Below are 23,424 nucleotides of genomic sequence, written 5' to 3'. Positions count from 1 at the left end.
GGTGAATTCAGAAGGAAGATGCAAGATTATTGTCTAATCCAAGCCTTCATATTCTGACCTCGGGTAGCAGAAACAATGGCCAGACATGAGAGCTGGATGGCCAGAGATATCCCCCTGTTCCCCAGCCCTGGCACAGGGGACAGAATTGTGTTTGAGAAGGTAAGTGGGCAAAGGCAGCTTCCCCAAGTCTAGCCTGGGGCATTGGGACAGCTTCAACCCAGAGCAGAAACAGGACATACACTTACTGAAACTAACTTTTATGGGAGTGAAAAGCAAAGCATTGACTGCTCACCACATATACAACCTGCTCAAATGCTGTGGCAGAAGCAGACTTTGTTTCTGAAAAAGAACTGTCAACCATGATGAAAAATTACAGCCAGCTTGGCCAGGGATCTGTCTTGTAACTTTTCTGCCTGCACTCACCCAACTCTATTCTGCAGACAGCAGTGCTTTGCCCCTTGTACTACTGTACAAGCTTGAGTCTTGTTTTTAAGGTATAAACAGGGGTCTTGCTTTTCAAATATGCCCACTTCTACCTTTTAAGAAATAAAAAGTTTAGATTCAAACTCTTTAGTTCATTCCCTCTGGAAAAACAAACAAAAAAAAAAACCCAAAACCAAAACAAGTTTTAAGAGAAAAAGTGTAAACTTGCAGATTAACTCTTGGGATCACATGTTACAAGGCCAAGCTGAAGCTCACAGGGCAGCAAGTGCAGACCCACCCTTCCTGCCAGTCACGTTCACACTGGGAGGGCTTTAACCTGCCAGGCAAGATACAACTGCCCTTGCTCCAGCTTAGCATAAAGCAGTTCCCAAATGCCACTCTGACTTCCCCAGAGCTGAACGGGCCAGAGCACAAATGCCCATTAAGAGCTTCTGCAGAGCAGCTGTGTTCCCTTGAAGGATCCTCTACTGCACCTCCCTGTCACACACACCCAATTCAAAATGTCTCCAACTGCTCCATGTCATAGCATTAAAATATCCATTTGTCTTTCCTTTGCCACATCTCAGAAATTAACCTGTAAGTGAACAGTGGTAGCTAAGTAAGACCAACCAGCCTAGCACAGTAATCCATTCTTATCCTGTACACAGGAGGTGCAAGGATATCCATCTCCCAAGCTACCTCATCTCTCTGGCATTTTGCTCAAAAAGGGTTTAGAACCGAGCACCTCCCAGCATGCCCATGGCACCAACTTCCATGAAAACAGTGAGAAACTTTTCCTCCATATTCTGACTCTTCCAACTTCAATAGCTTTGTACAGTATACTTAGCAGCAGGACAGTTGATCAACAGCAACAGGAAGTTACAGGTTAAGAAGTTAGGATTCACCTGCTTGTCTCCACTTTAAGTCAGAGCTCACATAAATGAGTCTCTGCAGCTTACAGAGAATCAAAAAGCTGGTACCAAGTTATTGCCATTGTAACATCTGTTGCAATAATAATTTAAATAGGTTTTCAAGTAGAAAAAAATTACACAGGAACAGTGATTCACTTCTGTTTAATCAGAGACTGTTACATAATGATCACACATTACAGATGGTTTTATGTGCAATAACACATTCCTGAAGAATAGCTCAGAGAAGGTTCCCAGCAGACGCAAATGATGTTAGCTCTGTATTTTCTCTTATTCTTCTTTGGAAACTGAATGCTATAAAATTAAGCTTGTTATTGTTACTATTATTTGCATGCATTAAAGTGATGCACATACTTACCAGTCTTTCACTTTCTTGAATTAAATTCAACATCAGTATTTTGCCACCACCTGTCTTTTTAAAAAGATCAGTAATCCCAGCCCTTTCATACCACTTAACACAAAAGCAGTATCAAGTTACAGAAAAAAACCCCTTCAAAACACACTTGTGCTCATACTGCTGAGAAGGGACACTATTCACTCATATGCCTAAAGGTCCATTGTGAAGGTACTAAAAACCTGGAGTTTGTTCATTTTTGTTTGCTCCACAGTGACAAGGAACTCTAAAAGGAAAACTGTGTGTCAGCAAGGACTCTAAGGAAATAGTAGGAAATTACAAGCTGTTCCAAATCTACCGTACCAGAACTGGGAGGGAAGACTACTGAACCACTTTACAATGGACAGCTGCTCTAATGGTGTGTCAGAAGTTGACCTACAAATTAACACTGCTCACCTGGTCATCAAAGTTCAAATTTCCAGTATTGTTTTAGTCCTATCTCAAAAGAAAAACTTTATTCTACCAGAAAGTACCGTAAGTAATTGCTATTTAAAGTTCCACAAAGAGATGATATTCTACCAGATTTCTACTACCATCGTGGAGAAATGCACTTTTTCTTTGTTAAGACACTATGGAACACACTCTGCCCTTTAGTTATCCCCACTGACTGCCAGGCTGCTGTACAAGTAGTGCAGATCTGCATCCAACCACTGTCAAAACCAGGACTTGGTAAGGTAATTGAGCAGCCAAAACCAGTTACTCACTGCACCTTAGTATTGAGCATTGCATTAAGTACTAGCTGGGGTCAACAACAGAGGGTGTAAGAACCATGGATACATTCTGTTAACAGGGTAATGGCCTCACAACAAGGTATCCCTTTTATTCTTGTATACCTGTAATTAAGATTAAGCAAACAGAGACAAAGCTAAATTATTAGTGTTAATGTGTAACTTCCCTTTTCTTCCCCCCTTCCAGGAAGAAAAACCTATGCAACATTAGTTTTTTGAAGACAAAGCAATTTAGTGTGAATTACCAAGAACTGATGCAGAGAAGATGGCAGACAATGGGTTGAAAGTGTAATTACCCTAAAACCTGGGAAGATAAAATTGCCTTGAAACTGTATATTTTTATGATGAATTCTGCAGCACCCTTTAAGACTTCAGAACCCTAATACAAGCAATCCTGCTGGTGGTGGAAAGTCACTCATAAACCCACTCTAGACCCCCTCAGATGAGCTGGCAAAACTGAAGTGTCTGTTCAGCTACCACATAACTATGACCTCCCCAGTACTGACTAATTATCCCCCAGTGATGTCAAAAGCCCCTCAAATTCAGAGTGGGACATCACGGCCTTAAAAAGTGAATTATAGCAGTCTTACAGCCCATCCAGCTGTGGATCTCTGTTTCGTGCTACAGCACAGAGGAAGTTTTCATCTCTTCTGCTGATATTCAGAGATGAGATATACAAAGTCAAAATAGAAATAAATATATGCAGTCCTTCCAGAGAAAGCTGCATCTTTTACCCATTCACAAAGAATCTTCCCTATTTTAAGGTTTTTTAAAGAATTTCTGGGAATATGGAAAGGGCAGAATTAAATGAAGCAGAACAGTAACTGTGGAGTAAGATAAAACAGCTGGACAAAACCATGTTCATAGGTAGCCTCTGAAGTGCTGAAATGAACTAACAAAAGTAATAATCAAAAAAAAAGCATACAACAATCTCCTGGCTTACAAGCCTAACAAAGTAAAAATCTGTGGGTAAGAAAGGGTAATTAGCAATAGCTAAAGAAAGTGGAAAGATTACAAACTGCTATGGATTCTTACAAACAGAAATGCTTAACCCCCAACACAACACAGGATCCTGTTGGTTTGCTGATAAAAAACAGCCTCATTAATAACTGGCATGTTAGCACAGTGATTTTTGACTTCAGATTTTCACACCCTTCAGTAAGATCAAAGGCTGCTTGTCAAGATTCTGTATTAAATTTTCCTTAAAGGTGCTTGCAGATATTTTTTACCTGTCCACAAGCATAGTTAAATCCATTATAGATCTTCCAAAAAAAACTAACCTGTTCACTCACTACTGGAATCAGCAGTGGGTAACAATCACATTTCAGAGACCAAAATTCCCCTCAGGTATTTAAGTGGTATCATTTGAACAAATTATTTCAAATAGGAACATCAGGTACTTACAGATTAAACTAACCTGTACTGGCAGTTCTGTGGAATTTTTCTTCTCTACCAGTAAGTAGCAAATGCTGAAATTCTGCTGCTAGTTAACAGAAACACAAATTGTATTAAACCAAAGTGTTTAACCCAAATTTAGTTATTAAAAAAAAAAAGCTGCCAATTTCAATTACTGCAACTTGTTGCTTGAGAAAAGCATATGAAGTAAAGGCAACTATGAATCTACTTTTAATTTGCCCTTCTGATTTTTCATACATAACCCCTAAGTTTAACAAGGTCACCTTTTGCTTACTAAAAACACAAAAGGAAATTACAATACTTACATTGCCAGGTTCCTTCATTAAAGTCTTTAAGTGTGTTTTCCTATTCTGGACTTTACAAGTAAAAGAGCAAAATGTATTTTTTCCCCACTTAAATTTATGAGAAAGAAACTAAATTATTCAGTGCAAGTAACCCAATGAAAAAAAAAAAAGAGAAAAGAAAAAAAGCTCTGTATGACGTCTTTATCTCAAAGCATTGCATAGCTTCCTAAGTTGGGAGATGGTGAAATAGCTTCCTTTGGTTGTACTGCATTAATTTCTAGTCATTAAAATGGCTGTTAACAAAAACCAGTTACACATATTGGCTACTAAGAGCAGCAGAAGCTGAAATTCTACAACAACCCACGTCTCCTTTCTGAATACCTAGGAATATGGTAGAGATTTAGACAAAACTTAAGGGGAAAAAAAAGGTTTAATGTCAGAAGCTTGAACCTTGTACAAGGCAGTTAGCCATCAGTAACACACTTTAACTGCAAACAAGAGAATTTTTAAGGAAGCTTTCAAGCTCTCAGTGTCATGTGCTTCTTTGCTTTTAATTAAGATATTAGCATTAAAGTTCTACTATTTTCTCAAACCTTTTTCACTTCTTAATATCCTCAAGAAAGAAAAACCTTAAGGTAAGTAATTTCAAGATAATACTTCTGCAGAGTCAAATTCAGTGCCATTAAAACAGCAGTGTTGCCGACTGTCCCTACAGCAAGAAAGCCCCAAAGAATTTAACAGGTTACTGTGAACTTGTTCAAAAGGTGCAAGGGCCTCACTATTCACTACGGCATCCAGGTATACAAATACCAAGCCTTGCAAATATTCATACCAGGGACAGTCAAAACTACCCAGCAGGATGCCAGGAACAAATGGCTTGAGGAGAACACCCTGGATGCTGGGGCTCAGGACAGGATTTGGCTGGCTGCCACAGCAGCAGGCTCCAGTGCTCAGCCACACCTTCACAAGACTGCAGTAGAACTGCATTTCTTTTAACAGAACCTTACTGGGAATCTGTGCTCTGGCTGACTGATCTGATCAAGACTGCACTAAGCTGCTGCTTACAGTGTGCCAGAAACCTCTCACCAAGTGTTTTTCAGAACATCAGAAAGAATCTTTATATAAATTACACTTTGATTCATCCTGATGCCTTAAATGGCTGTCCCAAAACTTTCTTTTCCTCTCCACTACCTCCAACCTACCCCAGCCATGACAGACAAAACAGTCACAGGCAGCTGCATTCTTACAGAACCCAGTCACTACCACTGTTTCCCTGGTCTGATTGTTTTGACTGCGAGCATACAGATTTTTTAAAAAGTTCTTTGTGTGTGGTATGTACTTCATTTACCACATCTCCCAAGTTACTTTGCTTATTTAATACATCAGGTGCAAATTTTCCCAATTTAGCCAAGTATCATTAACCCCACCTCCTTAAGAAGTTACATGCCCCTACTTAATCTTAAAAACACTGAACTCCAAGACCTCATTTTGTTACTACCTGTAAGTCATGTCACTGAAATAACGTCACCTGTAGTAAAGAAATTTCACTAACAGCAAGACGTACAACTTTGTGATACACAAACTGCTGTAATGAGAGCTGCAACAGTGGAATGTAACTGAAGAATACGCTTCATCCCTCAAAATAAAGAGGCATTTGGAACTTGCCTATTTTTTATTTTGCGACTTGAAAAGATTCAGATACTTGAAGCAAGAAGTACAGGCCCCACAATGTATGGAGTTAAACAGTTTCCTTAGACATTCTACAGAAATAGGAACTAAGTCAAATGCTTCTATAAAATTAAGCAAGTGAAAATACTAGTTCCAGTAGCCTATCTTGAAAAATTCTTATCTCCACTCTTATCTGGGGGAGCACCACAACGAGAATTAGCAAAGCAAGACCATGCTCAAATACCCATTCTAGAACAGCTAACATGGACATGTCAATTTTCCAGGCACAAAGGGATTTTGTGGGGGCCTTCTACAGGAAAAATGTGAAGGGCAGAGTATAAACAGAGTACAGAGAAGGGTACAACAGCAATGTGCCATCCACTCTTCTAAATTAATTACAACTATATACCTGAATTAAAATTACTTGAAATCCCATTAGGGGGTCATTATTTAGCAAAATCTCGAAGAAATGAAACAGTCTATGCTCATAAAAAAAGCCTCACCACAAACTTTAAATATATCACAAAAACTTGGGGGGGGGGGCTAAAAAAAAAAAAGGAAAACCAGACTCCCACATTTGTTTATTTATGATTTCACTGCTGATATGCTGCAAGACCTCCTTGGGGAAAACCTGCTGTTCTGAAGCTGAAGTTGCCTTTAAGCAACTTCCAGCATCCACAAACAATGGATCTACAATAGAATGAGCAGCTTTTTCTTCACAAAGGGTAAGAATTTTTGCTAGTCACTGTGTGAAAGAAGGAACTTCAAATAGCAAATTTTGAATAAGCAACAGAATTTGACAAGATTTCAAAAAAATTTTTTTTTCAACTCTTACTATTGTTGCAATAGTCAAAATCTCAAATTTGATGCATGTGAGATTAAGGAAAAGGTTCTCCCTGAGACTGGCAAACTGAAAAACGTACAGCTTGGATTTCTCACTCTTCTATTCTGTGTTATCAACTTGGATCTGATTTCTATTTCTTTGCAGGGCTCTACATTAATATTTGTTGAGGTGCAGCAAGCAGCAGTATTAACATCTCAACTTTCTTCAACAAAACTGTATTCTGTAATTTGGGATACACAATTTTATAGCAATTAACTTACTAGTTCAAACCTACTTTAAGCTTTTCAACAGATACACCCCTCAAAAGAGAAAACATTAATAATTGGTATTTGCATGCCACTAATTCAGAGACTACACAAACACTAGCAAACCCAAAAACAAATACAGCACAAATGCAATGCAGGGAAAGATGGGAAGGGGCAGTGTGGCTTAAGGACTACCTGAGCAGCCTCGAAGGAAATGCATTCCATAAGAGAAAAGGTACCCACACATCTTAAAACAGGTTCCCTCCCCTTAAGACTTTTAAAAACACAGTGATAATAAAAAGATGAATATTAATATAGAGCCCATCTACCAAAATAGAATAAAAAACCTAAATTAAAATAAATTTAGGGGCCTTCACCAAACTTGCTGCAAGTTTGGGGACATAAATATCCAACAGCCATAAAGCTGTGAAAGCCCCTAGAATGAATAAAGTAAATCCCACTTGCCTCAGACTGAACAGGGCAACACTGAGACTCTGCCTCAGCCTGTCCTATGGCAGGGCTATAGGAAGAAGAAAAATTTAAATTTTAGAAAAAACATGACCCAATTAAGAGAAAGACATGCATTCAAAATTAACAAAATTCCAGTGATCAAGCAAACAAAAGAAAATGACTGCTATAGCACCTCTTTTGTTAGGCCCAAACAGTATTTTTTGTAGTTGGTAGCTATTTCTGAATTGGACAGCTTGTTTTGCTTTGCATCTTGATCAGTGGAACGTCAGTCAGTTGTCTTGGGGCATTTTTCCCGTAACTGATAGTATTTGTTGTACTAGTTCATGAGAAGGTGAGTTAAAGATTCCACCAGACACTGAAAATGTTCACCTTTGTCTCAGTGTTCATGTAGAAACTAGACCAGTACAATTATTAAGACATTTACTAAGAAGTGTCATTAGTTACAATTTTAAATTGTGGCCCCAGCTCATGGACTAATGTATCAGTCTCAATTTAACTGAAGATCATAATGCCCTTCTTGCTGTTCATAAAATGGAAGTAATCTCAGTATTTTAGTTTTCATCTTGTATCCAGAATTCTTTGATTCCTATAAAATAACTGTAGGTTATCTATCCCATTCAATTTCATCCACGTTTTAAAAGAGTAAGTTATCCAGTTCTTTGTCAGTACTGTTCAAGAGCTCCACAGACTAAAATACCAGCAGAAACCACAGAAGGCAGATACAGCTGAATTTTTTCTAGAAGCTTGTTTACATTGTTCCATGCATGCACAGAGCGAGGAAGAGTTATCCATTGTTATTAGATAAACAGCCCAGCCTCAAATTTGTTATCAGCACCTAAAATAATCATCTGTGAGAGAGAAAAATTGTAATCCAAAGGTTTCAGAAGAGATTTTCAATTTATATATGCTAGCTAAGTAGTATTTTTTAAAGCAACTTTGCCAATGGCAGAAGGCTATTCTAATGGCAGTTTGGAAGAGTATATAAAGCCTTCTAAAAAACTAACCCAGGCTTTTTCAAGGTTCTTCTATGCCAGTCTCATCCATTTTGTCTTAAAGATCATTATTATGATTATGATATGTGCTTATTACGATACTGTGAGACCATGCATAAAATAACTGAGAACCTTCTACACAATCCTAGATGCTATAAATTCTGGCATGTTTTTTTGTTAAACCTATTTTTCCACCTGTGTCCAAAATTTTCTTGTAGCCTAATCTTTTGTATTCAACATTTGCATCATATTGCCATTTTAAGACTGGTCAAAATGCACTTGCAAGTGTGACACTTACTGCAAGATCTGCCATGGCACATTTAGGGAACAACTCAAAAACAAACCTTCTGCCTAAGTAATTACATCACTAGTCCTGAAACAGCTATAAAACACAAAGGCTTCTGCCATCTCTTTCCAGAAAGAGACTGACTAATGCAAAACCCTATTTTCGTGGCTGCATTACATGAAGGATTTTGCTGGCAGAGCTGGTAACACTTGGTACTGTAAACCAAGTCTTTGTCTTTATAGAAGCAACTATTACATTCAAAGTAGTTTTCCTGTTTTTGAGTAAATGCACCATAAATCCAACTCTCTGAACATTAAGAAGCAGTACCCAAAGAAATGAAGGCAAGGACCAACAGACAACACAGGCACTGAAACACCTGCCTGTTTTACAGAAGAATCACACAAGAGACAAGAGTAACTGAAGACTAAAGGCAGCCACATCACAGCTCTTATTTTGCAAAGGAATGACAGGAGCAGGAAAGTAGGTATCCAGGTGAAAATCATAGGAAACTGTTCACCTGCTTGTATGCAAGTACCAGTGAAATATATGTGGCAGTGCTTAAGGATTTTCATAACATTATTACTAAGGAAAGATCATTCTCAATTGCATTCAAGCTTGAAGTCTATGCAGCATTAGCTACAAAACTGTACCACTGTCAGAATGAGACATTCACCATTTAAAAGAGTGAAACTTAATTAATATAACTTGCAGAATATGCTGAGTTAACAGTGCATGCAATAAGGTTTTATCCCAGGAAAAGTAGGGGTCTGAAAACAACATATGGAAAATTACAGAAAGACACCAAAGGGAGAAGGAATTTACTTGACAGGGGCAGAAGGGCAAAGCATCCTCAGAGCAGCAATATGATCCTCAGAAAAAGCAAAAGTCGTATAGTTTTACAAGCAGTAGTTAAGATCACTTTACAATGTGTGAATTTTATGAGTAATATAAATACAAGACATCATAAAAATTTCTTCAGTGTAATTATCCTAATTAGGTAAACAGAAGAAAAACAATATACAAGTGTTGCCTCAGCAAAACAAGCTTTATCTGTTAGACTTATGCCTAAAGTAAGATGAAGAGCTAACAAAAAAAAAAATGACATCAAGGCCCACTCAGCACATTTGCAAGCCAAATACTGCACATCTGACAGGTGATCAGTACATACCAGCAATTAGAGAGAACTGCTTCTCAACAGAGGCTTGGAGTTATGGTCTTAAAACTGCTGAACACTTCAGAAAAAAAGTGCCTGGCAATTCTTAATGGTTAAACTAAGGGCACTCTGCTGTAACTAGGTTGCTCTGGATGCTCTAGTGCTTTTGAGACATTCTGTGACCACAGGTCAGAAGCTGAGACAATGTAAAATTTTAGCTGTACTGTATTTTTGCACTTTTAAGAGACAGTACACAATGAAGCCACATGAAGTACTTTAGTGCAGCTAAAAAACTGCAAGACTTCCAGGAAACAGAGCCATAAAGTTCAGTATTATAATTAAGTGAAAAACTCCAAACATCTAGAACAACCATCTATGAATACAGTGACACAAAAATGCAGATGATCCTTCTAACCCTACCCTAAAAGAAGAGATATCCCCATTAATTAAACTGTAGATAAGGCTTGAGGCTGGCACATGTATTTAAAGTTGACCTGCAAATGAAAAATTCACCACTCTTTTCTCTGTTGAGAAGAGGACAGAGAGGCTCTCACCTCCCTCCCCTTCAAAAACTCTCTGTCTACATTCTCATTAGAGATATAACACAGGAACAAATGATGTCAGACTTAATTACAACCTGAAGAGGAACTTGTTCCTCCACTCTTATAAACAGAGAATTAACTAATTCATAGAGGGAAGACCTCTCTTGGATAAAAAGGTCTCTTGCTCCAGAAACCTCCACTGAATGGCTTGAGAAACTTGGACAACACCTGATTACAGCACATGACAGAGGGTTACAGATGTTCACCTTTCAGAAACTGCCAAAACATGAAATTCTGAACACTTAAAGTAAGAAAACAGCACATAACACATTACTCTTGCCTGCTCTGACTCTTCCATGCATTAAGAGGGTTAAGCTACTATTTCTCTTTTGCAGGTCAACTTCAATACATCAGCTGGAAGTCACTCACCCATGTGCCATGCACCTAAGCTTCTAGAAATCTTTACCTAAAAAGCTCCTAAATTTCCCCTCCATTTGCACATTAAAAAGCATCAGTTGCAGAGTGAACTAATGGGATATACCTTGGCACTAGGATGTATCTCAGTGCAGTTTCACATCCTACTAGCAAGTGCCAGGACTAGAAATAATTTAAAGCTTACTAAGGACAAGAAAGCACAAGAAACATATGCATTAAGAGAAATTATAACCAAGAGTTAGGATGTGCCTCCTGCAGCCTCAGTTTTGAGGAGTCAGTTAATAAGTGTACAGGTCTTTGTCTACTCAGACATACAGCTAAGGAGTGATTTTTTTAGAACAAGGAATTCAGACTTTATCAAAACAGCACCAATAACTGTGTTCATTACACCAATGGCTACCACGGCATGCATCTGTACAAACCTTTCAGGCAGTTGTCCACAGCTGGTCACGAATAAAAAGGCATATAAATTTTTCTCTTCTTTTATTACAATGAAGTTCATAACAGTACAGAAAAGTCACATGACCTTAGTGGGTCAGTTTACTTAAACCCTGGAACAGGAGCAACTCTAAATACATTAAATATTGTTACAAGTTCAGACTTTAATGTACAAGTAGCTGGGAACAGTTACAGCCCTCACCAAACTACGTTGGGGACATGAAGTCCAACAGCACTTGAAGTGCTGTGAAGGCATCATTTCACAAATAGCAACATAACGTTACAGAACTTGCCTTTAAGGTGGTATGTTCATGTAATTCCAGCGCCTTCACAATTTAACGAACCATATTTACTATACTTCACTTCTAAAAACCTAGATGAAACATGAGAAAGAAGCCATACAGTATAAATTGCAACATCAGGAAAAGCTCCTGTTAATATTCCAAATAATTTTTCCCATGAAAAATAAGAATGTCCAATAGCTCCTTGCATGTGGGAAGATACTTATTTTTTTAAAGTCACAATGAAGCCTTAATTGACGGAAGCTCGGCTATATTAACAGCACAAGATGAGAAAAGGTTTAATCTCCAAACCTATTAGAGTGTGAGTAGGAGCATCAGTAGCGGCCACCTTGCGACATTACGGGAGGTCTCATTCCCATCGGAGGGCGAGGCGGTCCACTCTGGTACGGGGGCACCATCGGAGGTCCCTGACCATATGGAGGCATTGCTCCAGGAAGATATCCTGGCATGCCCTGGTGATGAGCACCATACTGACCTATAAACAGAACAGTTAAGACACAAAGAGTAATTTTTAAAATTTTTTTTAAAACAGTGAGAAATGCATTTTGTGAAAAGCTCCACCCCTCCCTGCTAGCTTAGGCAACTTCACAAATCTTTTCAGAAACAGGAAGATGGGAAACTTATAATTACCATGAGGTGGCATGGGAGGTCTCATTCCTTGCTGTTGAGGAGGAATTCCTGGCTGTGGTGGCATCATACCTCCAATTGGTCCAACTGCTGGATTACCCAGGGCAGCCTGGCCCGGTCGAGGAAGATTGCGCTGGTATTTAGGCAACTGCGCCCTTCTCTCTTCCTAAAACCAGAACAGACAACCACAACACGTTGTGTTAAAACTCACTGGAAGTAAAGTAAATACAGGTGCAACAAAGTAGATTACTGAACTATTCTAACTACCAAATTCAAAAAACTACTAGTAACATTTACACACAGCAGCAGTAGGATGTGCCCCCCTTTCTGCAGGCTTTCTTCCTTAATACACACCGATTTGAGCATTCTGCATGGAACTCAACTTCTCCCTTTCCCCCAGCAGAAGAAAGCCTTTTTCTCTTACAAACACAGATTGCTGAACTGTAATTAACGTTCACTTGTTTTATTCCTAAATTCCATATTTCTAGCTGCTGTAATAGCATCAAAACAACTTCAAATCAGTCTTTTGTTCTGCACTTATTATCCAGACCTGGTTAACTTCAAGTTTAAGACACATGCAGGGAAAGTCCAAACTGAATTTTAGGTTAAGATATTTCCCACCACAACTAAGGCTTAGACCACAGCAAGACCACTGCAATATGACAGTCATTACTTTGCAATCAAAAAAATTCACCCAGTTACATTTGTTCTGCATGGTTTACACTCTTACCATTACTAAAATATACATAGCACAGATGAAATTCCATTAAACCTGCCATATCATCATAAACTGCATTTTTCAGTAAAACAATGAAAACATATTAACTTACCAGTGATATATCCTCATCTGGATGGATCAACTTACTGGTTGCACTGGTTGTTGTGAGGGTAGCAGGCTTACTTGTGATAGATGTAGCTGGTTTAGCTGCAGTGCTGTTTGTTGTGCTAGTGGTTGAGGCTGTAGACTGCGTGTAAGCAGGGAATGTTGGTTTGGGGGGCTCCGTCGTTGTCGCGGGTGTAGAATTCAAAGGTTTGAAATCAGTACCAACTGGCCCTGGCACAGCTGCTGCAGCCTGTGAAACACAGAGACAGGTCAATACTTCTCAAAGCACAGGAAAATGTAAATGATGACTGTTAGACCTCTGAAACGTTCCAGTGAGATACGCAATTACAACAAGCTTGACAAAAGTAAAGTTCAGCCTTATTGCATACTAGAGTAACTGAAATCAAGACAAAATAAACCCCAGTATGTACACATCTACACACACACACAGAGGAAAGTCTAGAATTTGCAGGTCAAAAGCCACCACAACAAAAGAACAACAAAGAAAAAACCACCCCACTATTTCATCTCAAACACTGAATTCAGTAAATCTTTCCTGAACCACTGTTTTTAGGAGCCTCTAAATATAAATTCATTATTCTTTCACTAAATTAACATATTTTAGCAACCATTAGTTTAGAGTACAGCTCAAAGTGCTAGTATTCATTAAAATTAGGTATTTAAAAATATTTTAATCAAATATTTAAGAAAGCTCTATTGTGTCAGGGTTTTAAACATTTTTTCTATAAACAAATTGCAGTATTGTCAAAGTACTATATCTAGCTACAGAACTTTAATTTTATTTGCGAATGAAGAATCAGTGGAAGCAGGTAAGAGGTCCACTAGAGATCCCAATTTCATATCTCCTAATCTTCTGTTACAAAAACCAGTAAAAGTCCGTCTTGCAAACTTATCTCAAAAGACCCTGCAATCTCCAAAGCAAACCTTGGTTTTGAGAGAATGCTTTGTTTCTAGTCACTGCATATTTACAATTAAACCTCCCAATCAAAAAAAAAATTAACATTTTGCACATAATGCAAATTTAAAATTCCCTACATTATGATGTGCCATATTAAACAACAAACTAAAAAGCCTTCACCATGCATCAAGCTAACCACTGCCCACTAAAACGCATTTAACTGCTTTCATGCTCTTTTAACCCTTTAGAACCAGGATGTTACATTTCATTCTTTCACACTAAGAAAAATTGGGCACTTTGATATGCTTATTTCTGAGAAGATGCAACTCATAATCAAGGACTCTACAGTTTTACCAGCTAAACATAATCAGGAATAGAACAGAAATTATCTGAAGATGTTTAGTCAATTTGGGATTTTACAGGACGGTCCAAAGGGTTAAGTTGCAAAGCAATTTGTTTTGAACTGTGACTTCCTGCGTACTTGTGCTGTGCTAGGAAACAGAGCGTTAGAAGATGCTGAGAGACTTTCTGAATTGGAGGAAGCTGCACTTGAGCTTGTGACAGGTGTCCCCATCTGTAGCATAAAAGAAAGGAAACAGTGAAAAGTCTCCAAACAAATGGGTGGAAAATATCCAGATGAAAGGATTTCTTACACTAAGCCCTTTCTTATGAAAGGACTGTATTTCTGTAAACATGTATCTTCCCTGCAGACGCCCAAAATGCAAACAGTACATTACAAAGGCGTCTGCAACATACTTGAAGGCAAATAAAAACTCCAGGATCTAGAACAAAGTGTATTCAAAGGGAAGAGGTCACAAGCCACTATCAATTCCCCACTTCCCTCCCCAAAACACTGAAATTAACTTTTCACTACACTGACATACTCCTAAACTTTTTGAAGTAATAAAACCTCCTAACTTGGGCAATGTTTAACCAGTTTAACAGGACTACAGAATAAATTCATTCATTTACCAGTAGAGAGCCCATTATGAGAACAGCTGAGAACAAGCCATGTCAGGATTTTTAATTTGGAAATCTTAGGTAGAGTTCTATGCCATCACATTCCTGTAGCTAACATTTCTTAACCCACCCAAAATTCCTTTACAGACAACAAACTAAAGGTGTTTAAGAGTCTTTTGCCTACTCCTTTCTTCCCCAGTGCTTACAGAACTGTCTGGTTTCACAGATGTTTTAAGACAAACAAAAGAATCTTTAAAAATTCATTCAAGCACTACACTGAATTAAACTTAAACATCAACCCAAGCAAAAATCTCAAGCAGTCATTTCTTGGGCCTCCTCAATAATAAACAGGCACTATTGACAGGGTGGATATTTGAAGAATATAACAAGAGATTCCAGGCTCTGGGATACCTTACCTGCCCCGCGCTTGGGAAGAGTGGTTTAGTAACTGGAGGTTGTGGGGTTGGCGCTGTTGCAGCAGGAGCTGGAGGCCGGTTCAGAATGCCCGGGGCTGTAACAGGCTGTGCTTGTGTCATTGGAGGCATGCCAGGCCGAGGCCCAACAGGAGGGGGCATCCCTACAAACCACAAACAACGGGCGACGGATCAGGCTCCAGGAAGCAGGAACATTCCTTTAGACAATCCTGTTCCCAGTGCTCCTTAGAACAAAGTTTCCCACTACAACATGCATTTTTAAGGCAACAGTAAAATAAAACATGACAAAGGGCAATGCCAGCAGTCACAACTCAATGACCATGCACAGGCAGTATCCTCAAACACTTCAGAGCAATGCTGAATTAAGTTGCTTTTTACTAAAGCAGCAATAATGAAGTTTATGCTCTCAATAAACCAACACAATTAATGCCGTAACTGCTTCTGATGCACTGCACCTACACTACCAAGAGCATGGATAACACTGTTCCAAAATCTAAGAGACTAAGTTGTTTCTGAACTTTATCATAACTGTGACCAAAACACTGACAGCTTTGCTGAAGTCATCACTAAAGTGGACTGGGACATTTGTAGTGTCACCACAACACCTGCATTTGGTGTGCATGGATCTCTAGGAGAGGGTCAGTGGGAAGTTAGCTCCCATGAGCCCCATCAAGCAAATCAGCAGATCTCAGTTCGTTACCACAGCTGCTGGTCAGGTGGAACACCCAGGGAGCTTAGGGCTGCTTAAGAGCTGCTCAAGTAACATCTCTTCTAGCTATGGTAAGAGACCAAAATGTAGGTTAAGTTTCTTCACACTGCAGGCTCATTAGCTGGGTAAACCACCAACACTATTCCCCACTTTCCACATTTTCAATCATTACTGTTTTCCAACTGCAGCCATAAATATTAATTTAAAAAGGGAGGAAGAGATACCAGGCAACACAACAATGTGAGAAAGTGCAATAAAGCTAAAACACTGTATTCTATTTTTTACTTCAACAATAATATAAAACTCAATTATTTATAATCAGAAGCCGTAAATCAACCACCTCTGCACAATAATGGCTTTTGTGGCAATCCAACCACATCAAGGTGGTGGGTGGTGGCATAACTCTGTATGTTCTTTACATAAATCCTAAATCTTAGTGGAAATAAATAAATAAATAAATAAAATTAAACTCTCACCATAGTACGAGTTCGACAACCCTGACCTACCTGGTGGCATACCAGGCATAAGAGGTGGGATTCCTGGCCCAGGAGGCATCATTCCACCCATTGGCATCATCCTGTTGAACAGAAAATGAGCACTGGTATGAACACTCATGGTAACATGTTAAGACAATAGGCACATACCTGTATTAGATAAAAAAATAATGGTAAACGATTGAGAAGCTCTCAAGAGAGGCAATTTCAAACCAACTGCCTCCACAAGAATAAAACCAAAACATAACCCAGCACCCAAAATATTTAATTTCTCTAGATCTCAGTTCCTCTATTATGAGATTTCCAGGACTAGTGTCTCTTGAAATTTCTCTCAGACTATCAGCTGCAGCAGAATGTTCCAAGAACACAACTTCAGTAGACTCATGGAGTCTGAATGTAGGAAAACCAAGTAGCTCCAACCACACTATAACTGCTGTACATCTGCTATTACTTCTCTCTGACACTGACTGGCAGATAACCCAAAGCTGTAGAACTGTCCAAAAAATACTGACAAAAGCAGAGCAGAGACCATAGGGCAAGAAACCCTCTGGAGTTTCAGTTACAGAAAACACTCCATACACTGAAGTGGGATTGATTTTTTGATACGAGAAGTCCTCATTGTAACATTTTTTTCTCCATAATAAAAATGGGTTTGGTTTCTTTTCCTAGGTGAATATGTATGAGCCCTTCACAGGGAACAAACAGGTGTATCTAGATTTGTTTAATTTTCTGCAGACATTCAAAAATGGATTAGGGAAACAAAATAATGTTTACTACTTTAGCGAGCAAGATATGCTGATAGCAGCATTCCAGTACAAACCAAAACCCCACAAAGAATCAGTTTCTCTTTGCATGACAGTCAAGACACCTTCACCACTGCTGTTTTCAGATCAAATCCCATGAACACATAAGCATTCATTCTATAAAGTCTGATTTCTCTTCTCAACTCCTCTATCACTGCTACACAGGGAACAACCACTGCAGAAGCAGCAATGATTTGGAACAAAGACCCATTGTCCCTTTTTTGCCTGGAGAATGCAAAGTAAGTCTTGCCACCCAGCAGACATCAAAACAAGTGCTGGGTGCTCACTGCCTGCTGCCCCAAAAGAATGACTTCCCAAGAAACTGCAGGTAGTGCTAGAACCAGTGTCTCACTAAAACCAAAGCTGCTTCCAGTCTCCTAATTCTTTGGTAATTTTTAAACAAAAGCTAATCAGGTTAAATAAGCAAAATTTTATATTAGAATAGACAAAAGCATAACTCAACACCACCCTCTCCTCCCAAAATGAAATGCAGTGAAGTTTTGGCAAATTCATTTGACTTTTTACAGGTAACATAACATTCACCTGAAGTTAACAAGGAATTTCATGAGGACTAAGTGTCAAATAACCTGATTAAATTCTGTTGAGTTTCCACCCAGAAAAGCTAAAGTTCTGATGAGCATCCACACCATGTTCAACTATAATATGAATTTTAAATTCAAAGACTATTAAATCAATACTTATGTCTGAATGAGCTTTCATCTCAGTGAACATAAAGTTCAGATTAAACTGAGTTCCTGCAGAATGTCCTGCAGTGTGAAGGATGGAGCATATGGAGTTGTTCAAGCTCTGTCTCAAGAGAGGTTTTTAAGTCTCTAACTTAGGTCTATTTGGTCAATATTTTGTAGAATGCATTTCACATACAGTTTTTTTAATATTCATTTAGACAAAAGCATAAACTATGTACTATACAGTAATAAAACCTAACTAGACACCTTCCCCAAGTTCTTAGGCAATATTCAAAGGTTTTCAGTAAAATAATTCCAAGCTTATAAAAAACATTATGTAAAATGGCATAATGAATGTACCTAGAATTACATTAACGAGATGCTTACATGTTTCCACCACAAAATGACTGCATGTATTTTCTCTGTTGATGTAATCTGTGAAAATTTATGACAAAATCAAAAATCTAACTGTGAATTTCCAAACACATTATGATAGGGTATGGTGTCAACCCCAATCAAGCATAAAAACCAACATCTTTTGCCCAAAATACAAGAAAAATATAAACTCTCCAGCACTTTTTCTCCCGTTATGTTGATGACTAATAACCAGATGCACAACCTAAGTGCAATACATAAGGGAACAGTGGCTCACAGAAGGCTCTAAAGCAACACAACAACTCATACTAATATACTACTACTTCCTAATTATTAAGTCAGGAGAAAGACAAGATACTTTATGAATAAACTCCATTTGGCCATATTTTACATGTTGGTTTACAGCCATCCAGTTCTTTGGTCAGTCTTAATATTTAAGTTACAGTGTCCACAATTCCCTATGTACATTCCATAAATTAGCTTTATTTTTCCTTTAACAGTTTGAAATGCCATGTGAACACATAGTATTAAATCTTTCTAGCTACTCACCCAGGTGGCATTCCAGGCATAACTGGAGGCATTCCAGGCATCATAGGTGGAACACCTGCCATTAATGGGGGTATACCTTAAAAGAAAAACAGATTTTCAACAACTCTGATAACATACAGCAGCTAAAAAAAGTCATCGAATAAGTCATCTTTGCACTGGATAAATGCTTTACTCAAATTTTTTACTTTAAATGCTGGAACTGAAAGTTCTAAATTATTGGGTTTTGAAATAACATTGCTTACAAACAGTGCACTATAAATACTACCTGCAAATTTGACTTTGATTGTCCTCAGCCCTGCATGATTGCGAATTTTCTTAGTGGTCTCCAAAGAAGACATCTTATTACAAGAAGAGACCATTCTTCACTCACTGATCAAAGTTCTTTCCTCACTGTATCTGCGTTCTATTAGCAGCCTCCAGATACACAGCAACCTTTCTGCCCTTTTTCCAAAACCCTGTTACAAACACCATGAACACGTATCACTGGTAGACTGGTTGAACCACTAATCTGCCTTACTACCAGATGTCTTCAATCTAAACGCCAGCATTAGGTATCGGAATCCAGTACACCAAGGAAGACATGCTCATTCACAGAACAGGGGAAGAAAATGAAGAAACTGTTTATCTGCACCTCACAGAACTATTCTGTGACCCCAGTGTTAAAAGGGCAGATTATCATTCAAGTACACAGGCAGCAATTCATGTTTCTACTGAGGTTTTCAGCAACTACCTAACACACTCTCTCACCTGGAGGCATCCCTGGTGCACCTGGCACAGGAGGCAAACCTGGCTGTGCCATTGGGGGAATGTACCCCTGCTGTGGCTGAACTTGCTGGGGTTGAAATGATGTTGAAGCTGCAGATTCATCATCTTCATACTCATCAGAATCATCCTGTTGTTTCTTTTTCTGGCTCTCTGCAGACAGTACAATGCATATGATCAAACTGAACACTAATTATATTCTACAAAATTAACTAATGGCAAAATTCAAACCAATGTTCAAAAACCCACAGAAATACAAAGAAAGAATGCAATGTGAGCCAACCCATAGTCACAAATAAAGGGAAGGAACATGACTCACACTGCCATGACCCTGAACATACAGAGGGATCTGTCCTTGTGTCAAGGTCATGCTGTCCAGCATAAACCAAAAAAGCAGTTAACCATAAGCAGTTAACCAAAAGTATGCTCGAACAGCAAAGAAACGGAAACACTTGGAAAGTCATCAGGATAGTTTTACCTCTAAGCCTTTCCCCTCCCTACCCTCACAAATGACCATGCCCATATTAATTAGGTAATTGTAGCTCCTCTGGCAGCAGCTACTTCTGAACAGGAAAGGACAAATCCCTCCCAGCCTCCCACGTGGCTGGCAAATGCCCGGAGCTGCAGTCAGAGAATGCATTAAATCCCACCCTCACCGAGTGCCACAGCTGAGTAAGGAACATACCAGGGAAGTAACAGACAACAAGTCACATTACACCTTACCCTGAGTTTTTTGTTCAAGTAACCGCCTCCGTTCCTCCATATCTTTTTCTGGAATGCCTTCCATTCCATAGATTTCCAGTTCAATGTCTGTTCTTCCAGGAATAGCATTTGGAACAGCATCTATTGTTTCTTTATGTACCTAAAGAAAAAAAAAATCCTGCTGATCACAATTCAGGGTAAATGCTCTGTGTTCTTCAGGCAGTTTCAAGACAGAAAAGGAATATCCTTAACGAGAATAATCTCTCTGGCCAAGCATTTTCTTGATCTGTGCTTCCTAATCTCTGATAACTACTATTACCCTTAAAACCATCTTATATAAACTTGGAAAAACCAAGGCAGTACACTTCCTTCACTCCGACAAAACTCCTGACAAAGATCTCTGCTGCACAGTGGCCACTGGATTGCTGACACAGCAGGACTCCTGTGCTGCAAGCAGGCCATTGCTGTCTTTTTCTCACCAGTTTTAAAGACTCTGAAAGCCCCCAACCCCCACCTTCTTAAGAGCACTTCACTTAAATTTTAGATACTGTAAAGAAAAGCTCACGTAAAACTAAAACTCCTTACCTGCATGCAGTGTATAGCTAAACCAGGTCCTGTGTACAGCTTCTTATGACATATATGGCATTTAAAGTGCTTTGCTTTCTGATGCTGTATAAGGATTTTCTCATCATCAAAATCCCTATTACAATACCTATTGAAGACTGTTAAGGAAACATTTAATACCAAAAGTGACCTTTTAGATACGACTAAGATAATTAGCACCAATGTGACTTTTCCTGGAGCAAAAGAAAGGCACAAGAAGCATCTCCGAGCATTAAAAAGGGTGACAAATATTTAATGGATGTCTAAAACCAAACACCCTCATCCAACCCAGCACATCCTTCTTTACACAGGTACAAAAGTGGGAAGGTCTCTGCATGCAATCAGAATCATCATCTGATTCCATATTGTTTGACTCATGGTGTTCAAGTCCTACCTATCTGTCTCTTCAATGCTCTACAGCACTGAAGGAGAAAACGGTGTGAAATTAGCAAAAAGGAAATTATGCAAATTACTCAGAAGTGCCTCTTTAATCAGTTACCAGTAACTAACAGTCATAAAAGAGAACAAAGGTTTTAGTTAAAAATTCCTTCCTCTTCCAGTTATCCAGCCATCAATTTTTATGACACAGCATAATTTGCTGCAGTAACTCAAGAATTCTCTGCTTTTAAAAAGAAATATTTAAAGCAAAGAACTGTTTGGACATCTATGTAACAGAACAGGCAAAGTGCACTTCCTTTCCGTGGGTCAGCATTGGTATTTCAGCAAACACTCCACACATTTCCTAGGTGAGACAAATATACGTTTGCTTTTTATTAAGAAAATGTTAACATTACTAACACAATGTGTCCCTTGCTTCCACCGAAACGTGAAATAAATTAATGTCTAAAAAAAGTACAAATGCCTTCCAAGACAAAATGGTAAGATACCTCGGAGCACCTTCTAAATTTATTAAACAATGCTAGAGGAAAGAAGCGTAAGAGAAAAGGTAGATTTGTAATCACTCCACAACAGTGAGCGTTCTGAAGGAGCGATCAAATAAAAATCCACCAGTATTTCTGGATACCGAAAAATTAAACGTGATTATCATGCAGTAATTACAAATTGAAAGCTCCCTCCGACACGAAGGAATTTTTTTTTTTTTTCAAAAATTCTCTTTTAACCACATCCCACACCCGTCCGTGAATAGATATATTTATTAGCAGTAGGTTTTCCTCCCTTTAAAATCTCCTTCGCAAGAGATAAAGACCATTCTCCATTTCCCGCTGTCCCGGCTTCAGGGGAGGCCGCGGCCTTGGCGAGGGCTCCTCGGGAGCGGGCCTGAGGCCGTGCGGGGGTGGGGAGCACAGGAAGGGCACGGACTGGGCCCCATCCCGAGGAGCAGAGGGCTGGAACAAGGCCAACCACCGAGACAAACCGAAACGAGCGTGGGGAGAATGGCTGAGCCGCATCTCGGGACGGAACGGGACGAGACGGGACGGGACGGGACGGGACCGAGTCCCGACCACGCCAAGCCGCGCCGCTCCCCTCCCCCACTCATTTCTCCGCGTCCACCGCGTCCCACACAGAAGGATACCAGCACCAAGGCTTCAGCTGCTTCTTCTTCTTACGGCCCATGGCGGCGTCGCCCCGACTTACAGAGCAGGAGAGGTGAGAGCTCCCTCAGAGCCGCAGCGCCCGCGCGGCCGCCCCGGACTGAGCGAGAGGCACAAAATGGCGGCCGAGCTCCCTCAGGCACCGCTGCGGCCTCCGGACTCCCAGAATACACCGCGCCGGCAGGGTGGGGGGGATGCCCACGTGACTCTCTCGCCCCCACCGGGCTGTCCCGTGATGCCTCGCGCCGCCGCCGCCATTTTGTCCAGTTGGGGCTGTGGGTGGTTTGTGTGAGGCACCCGAGAGTGTCACAGAAACAGTCACGGAGTACTTTGGGTCGGGAGTGTCCCGTTCCACCTCTCTGTCATGGGCAGGGACACCTTCCACTAAAACAGGTTGGTCCAAGCCCTGTCCAACCTGCCCTTGAACACTTCTAGGGATGGGGCAGCCACAACTCTGGACAACCTGCTCAGGGCCTCAGCACTCTCAGAGCAAAGAGCTCTCTCCTAATCTAACTTTTGCTTGTCGTCGTGTTTAATGTCACAGAGAAACTGCTTTCCCTACTAAATGTTACTGGGCAAGAAGCTGGCTGCTGTGTGCAGTGTTCTGGTGCTGCCTGTGCCTGTGTTGCTGGGTGCTGACAGCGAGGCTGTGGTACGTGGGGGAGCCTGGAAGCCCGAGAACACAATAAAACCATCTTAAGTGCGTCAAGCCGTCACTACCTCAGTTATCTGCACCTGGACTGGAGCTGGTCCATCTGTTACAGTGACAATCCAGCGAGGGTGTGTGTCTGTGTTACCTCCATGGCTCTCTTGCTCACCCCAGGTCCACCAGGTGCTCAGAAGAGAATCGCAGAATCATTAAGGTTGGAAAAGAC

At 39.8% G+C, this 23,424-nt stretch overlaps 1 protein-coding gene across 6 annotated transcripts; it reads right to left on the bottom strand.

Moving 5' to 3' along the window:
- Positions 1–1,480: 1,480 nt before the first annotated feature.
- Positions 1,481–22,689, bottom strand: ZNF207 (zinc finger protein 207). Of its 6 annotated transcripts, XM_062506477.1 has the most exons (14): positions 22,531–22,689; positions 20,979–21,105; positions 20,415–20,553; positions 19,677–19,844; positions 18,930–19,005; positions 18,393–18,440; positions 16,529–16,599; positions 15,296–15,456; positions 14,401–14,493; positions 13,008–13,250; positions 12,181–12,343; positions 11,842–12,025; positions 7,397–7,451; positions 1,481–3,957 (listed from the first exon to the last, which is right to left on the bottom strand). In XM_062506477.1, the coding sequence occupies exons 1-12, from the start codon at positions 22,569–22,571 to the stop codon at positions 11,865–11,867; spliced, it is 1,491 nt and encodes a 496-aa protein (XP_062362461.1). In that variant the 5' UTR covers positions 22,572–22,689; the 3' UTR covers positions 1,481–3,957; positions 7,397–7,451; positions 11,842–11,864. The 6 variants fall into 6 exon arrangements, with proteins under 6 accessions (XP_062362461.1, XP_062362462.1, XP_062362466.1 ...); XM_062506478.1 differs by lacking the exon at positions 14,401–14,493 and having other exon boundaries at positions 16,499–16,599; XM_062506482.1 differs by lacking the exon at positions 14,401–14,493.
- Between the last annotated feature and the right edge of the window lie 735 nt (positions 22,690–23,424).

The sequence above is a fragment of the Cinclus cinclus genome, chromosome 20, assembly GCF_963662255.1.
Source record: "Cinclus cinclus chromosome 20, bCinCin1.1, whole genome shotgun sequence".
Taxonomy (NCBI): domain Eukaryota; kingdom Metazoa; phylum Chordata; class Aves; order Passeriformes; family Cinclidae; genus Cinclus; species Cinclus cinclus.
This window is presented reverse-complemented; position numbering and strand designations above follow the sequence as displayed.